The sequence below is a fragment of the Pelophylax lessonae genome (assembly GCF_965119305.1).
Source record: "Pelophylax lessonae genome assembly, chromosome: 2".
NCBI classification, from domain to species: domain Eukaryota; kingdom Metazoa; phylum Chordata; class Amphibia; order Anura; family Ranidae; genus Pelophylax; species Pelophylax lessonae.
In genome coordinates, this window is record NC_138769.1 from 525043186 (window position 1) to 525045685 (window position 2500).

The window sequence follows — 2500 nt, forward strand, 5'->3', positions numbered from 1 at the left end:
AGAAGGAGAGATACAGGTTCACTGTAAAGGCCAGAGACTCTGGCACACCTCCAAAGGAGTCAGTAGCCACTGTTCATATTACCGTGCTGGACAAAAATGACAACAGCCCTCGTTTCATCAACAAAGATTTCAGCTTTTTTGTTCCTGAGAACTTTCCAGGCTTTGGTGAAATTGGAGTAATCAGCGTCACAGATGCCGACTCTGGACAGAATGGATGGGTTGCTCTTTCTATAGTGAATGGAAGTGACATTTTTGTCATTGACACTGGCAAAGGACTCTTGAGAGCAAAGGTATCACTGGACAGAGAACAACAGAGTTCTTATACTCTCTGGGTTGAAGCGTCCGATGGTGGTGACCCAACCTTGTCTTCTACGGCTAAAATTACCATACTGCTTCTGGATGTTAATGACAACCCACCAGTAGTGTTATTCCCTCAGTCAAACATGTCCTATCTTCTGGTCCTGCCTTCAACTCTCCCTGGTTCCCCTGTCACTGAGGTTTATGCTGTGGATAAAGACACAGGGATGAATGCAGTTATTGCTTACAGCATAATAGGGAGGAGGGGTCCCAGGCCAGAGTCATTTAAGATCGATCCCAAGACAGGAAATATAACTTTAGAAGAGGCCCTGATGAGGAATGACTATGGTTTATATAGGTTGTTAGTGAAAGTTAGTGATCATGGTTATCCAGAACCACTGTTCTGTACAGTGATGGTTAATCTGTTTGTGAATGACACCGTCAGCAATGAAAGCTACATAGAAAGTTTGCTTAAAAAAGATCCCGATATTAACATAGAAGAAAAAGAGCCACAGATAGCAATAGAGCCCACTCAGAAAAAGATGGAGGCAGATTCTTGTGTCCCAACACTGGTCACCCTGTCCATTTTCTGCTTTGCCTCCGTCATATTGGTCACTCTAATGGCAATGTACATTTGCCTAAGGAGAGGCAAAAAAGCTCACAGAATCAATGAAAATCTCGAAGTGCAAATCCCCCTTAATGGCAAATTAGACTTTCATTTGCTTGATAAAAAGCCAATTGAGATTTCTAATATTTAAAGTTGTTTTTTATTTTTCTTGCTGATCAACAATCTGACAGATGTTGGAGGATGAAAAATTAAAATTAACACAATGTGTTGACAATGGTTTATCATGAAGGACCACTAATTTATACCATATAGTAATAAATATGTAAATAACTCTTTACAGCTTTTTTATTAAAGCAACAATTCTTACAGAACTTGTACATTTTTTTATACTTCTGTAATGCACTGCTACGAACCAAGTCATTAACTGTTTTTGGTAAACTCAAACACCTGTGATCACAATATATACAGTATAGATCAGACAGAGCATTTTAAACAGTCAATGTTTTTCGTTAACCAGCAGAGGGCCCAACACTAAAAGGAGTCAAAAAGGTATGCAGAATATATTTTTAATGCTTTATTGTCATATACCATTTGCGCAACTAAAACCCTTATATATTTATAAAAATAAAGCCTGGAAACAGACAGATTTGATACACTGAATGTATATTATTGTACCTCACTCTTTAAAAAAAAAAAAAAGACATTTGTTTAAAGTGCAATTCATTTTAAAGCAAAGCGCTAGATGATGCAAAATATAATATAGATATATTTATATGGCTTTGCTGGCTATGTTGTATCACAATCTATTGATATAAACAGTATTTGATGCATATGTGATATATTGCAATTCACATATTGCCTTTTGATAGCTGTGATGACTGGTAAAAGCACGTACTTGACAATCATAACCCAAAACACTTGTCAATGTATTTTCACTTTTGTATTAACAATATTTCATTTTAGCCTTTTTTTTTGTATAAAAAAAAAAAAAAAAAAACATTGGTGAGCCAGTTTGATCATAGTTTATTTTACAGCAGATAAGGATCTAGTGTTTAACCTGGAGAACAGATCTATAGCACAGTGACCTATTCCTTTAATCATTGTGTTTAGCTAAGATGCGGTGTTTGGTTTTTGGCTGTGCTTGAGTGGAATTCAAACATTACTTTTCTTAAGTATTGTTGCAGATTTTCCACACTGTTTTCTTGTGTAGGACAGCAGAAATAGCAATACATTTTATGGAGTAGTGTAATATTTATTTACTAGGGGTTGATTTTAGAATCCACAGACCGTATGTTAACTAATAATCAATTACAGTAATGACTATTATTGACTTGGCTGTATTGACACTGAACTGGCCTCAAACCATTTCTGAAAGCACTGTATGACTATTCGTCCACCTGATATTTCATTGTAAATAGCTGGCAAAAATGTGACCGTTTTCTAAAAAAAAAAAAAAAGAGGCTAAAAGTTTGATGATTTTCTGCATTATGTCTGTACAGTACCAAAAGTGTTTATATGTCTTTAAATTAAAGCTATATATTTTCATAAAATGTATTTGTTTGAATTATTTGATCTGGAAATTATGATTTTTTTTTTAAATAGTAACATACAATCTGTGTTTTTTTTTTCTTGTAT

At 35.0% G+C, this 2500-nt stretch overlaps 1 protein-coding gene across 1 annotated transcript in view; it reads left to right on the plus strand.

The window, feature by feature from the left end:
- PCDH20 (protocadherin 20) overlaps positions 1–2190 on the plus strand; it is a 4996-nt gene extending 2806 nt beyond the window's left edge. The window contains exon 2 of the mRNA XM_082246889.1: positions 1–2190. This exon is cut by the window's left edge and continues 1576 nt beyond it. Coding sequence (XP_082103015.1) covers positions 1–1055 — 1055 coding nt within the window. The 3' untranslated portion in view covers positions 1056–2190.
- Positions 2191–2500: the final 310 nt, after the last annotated feature.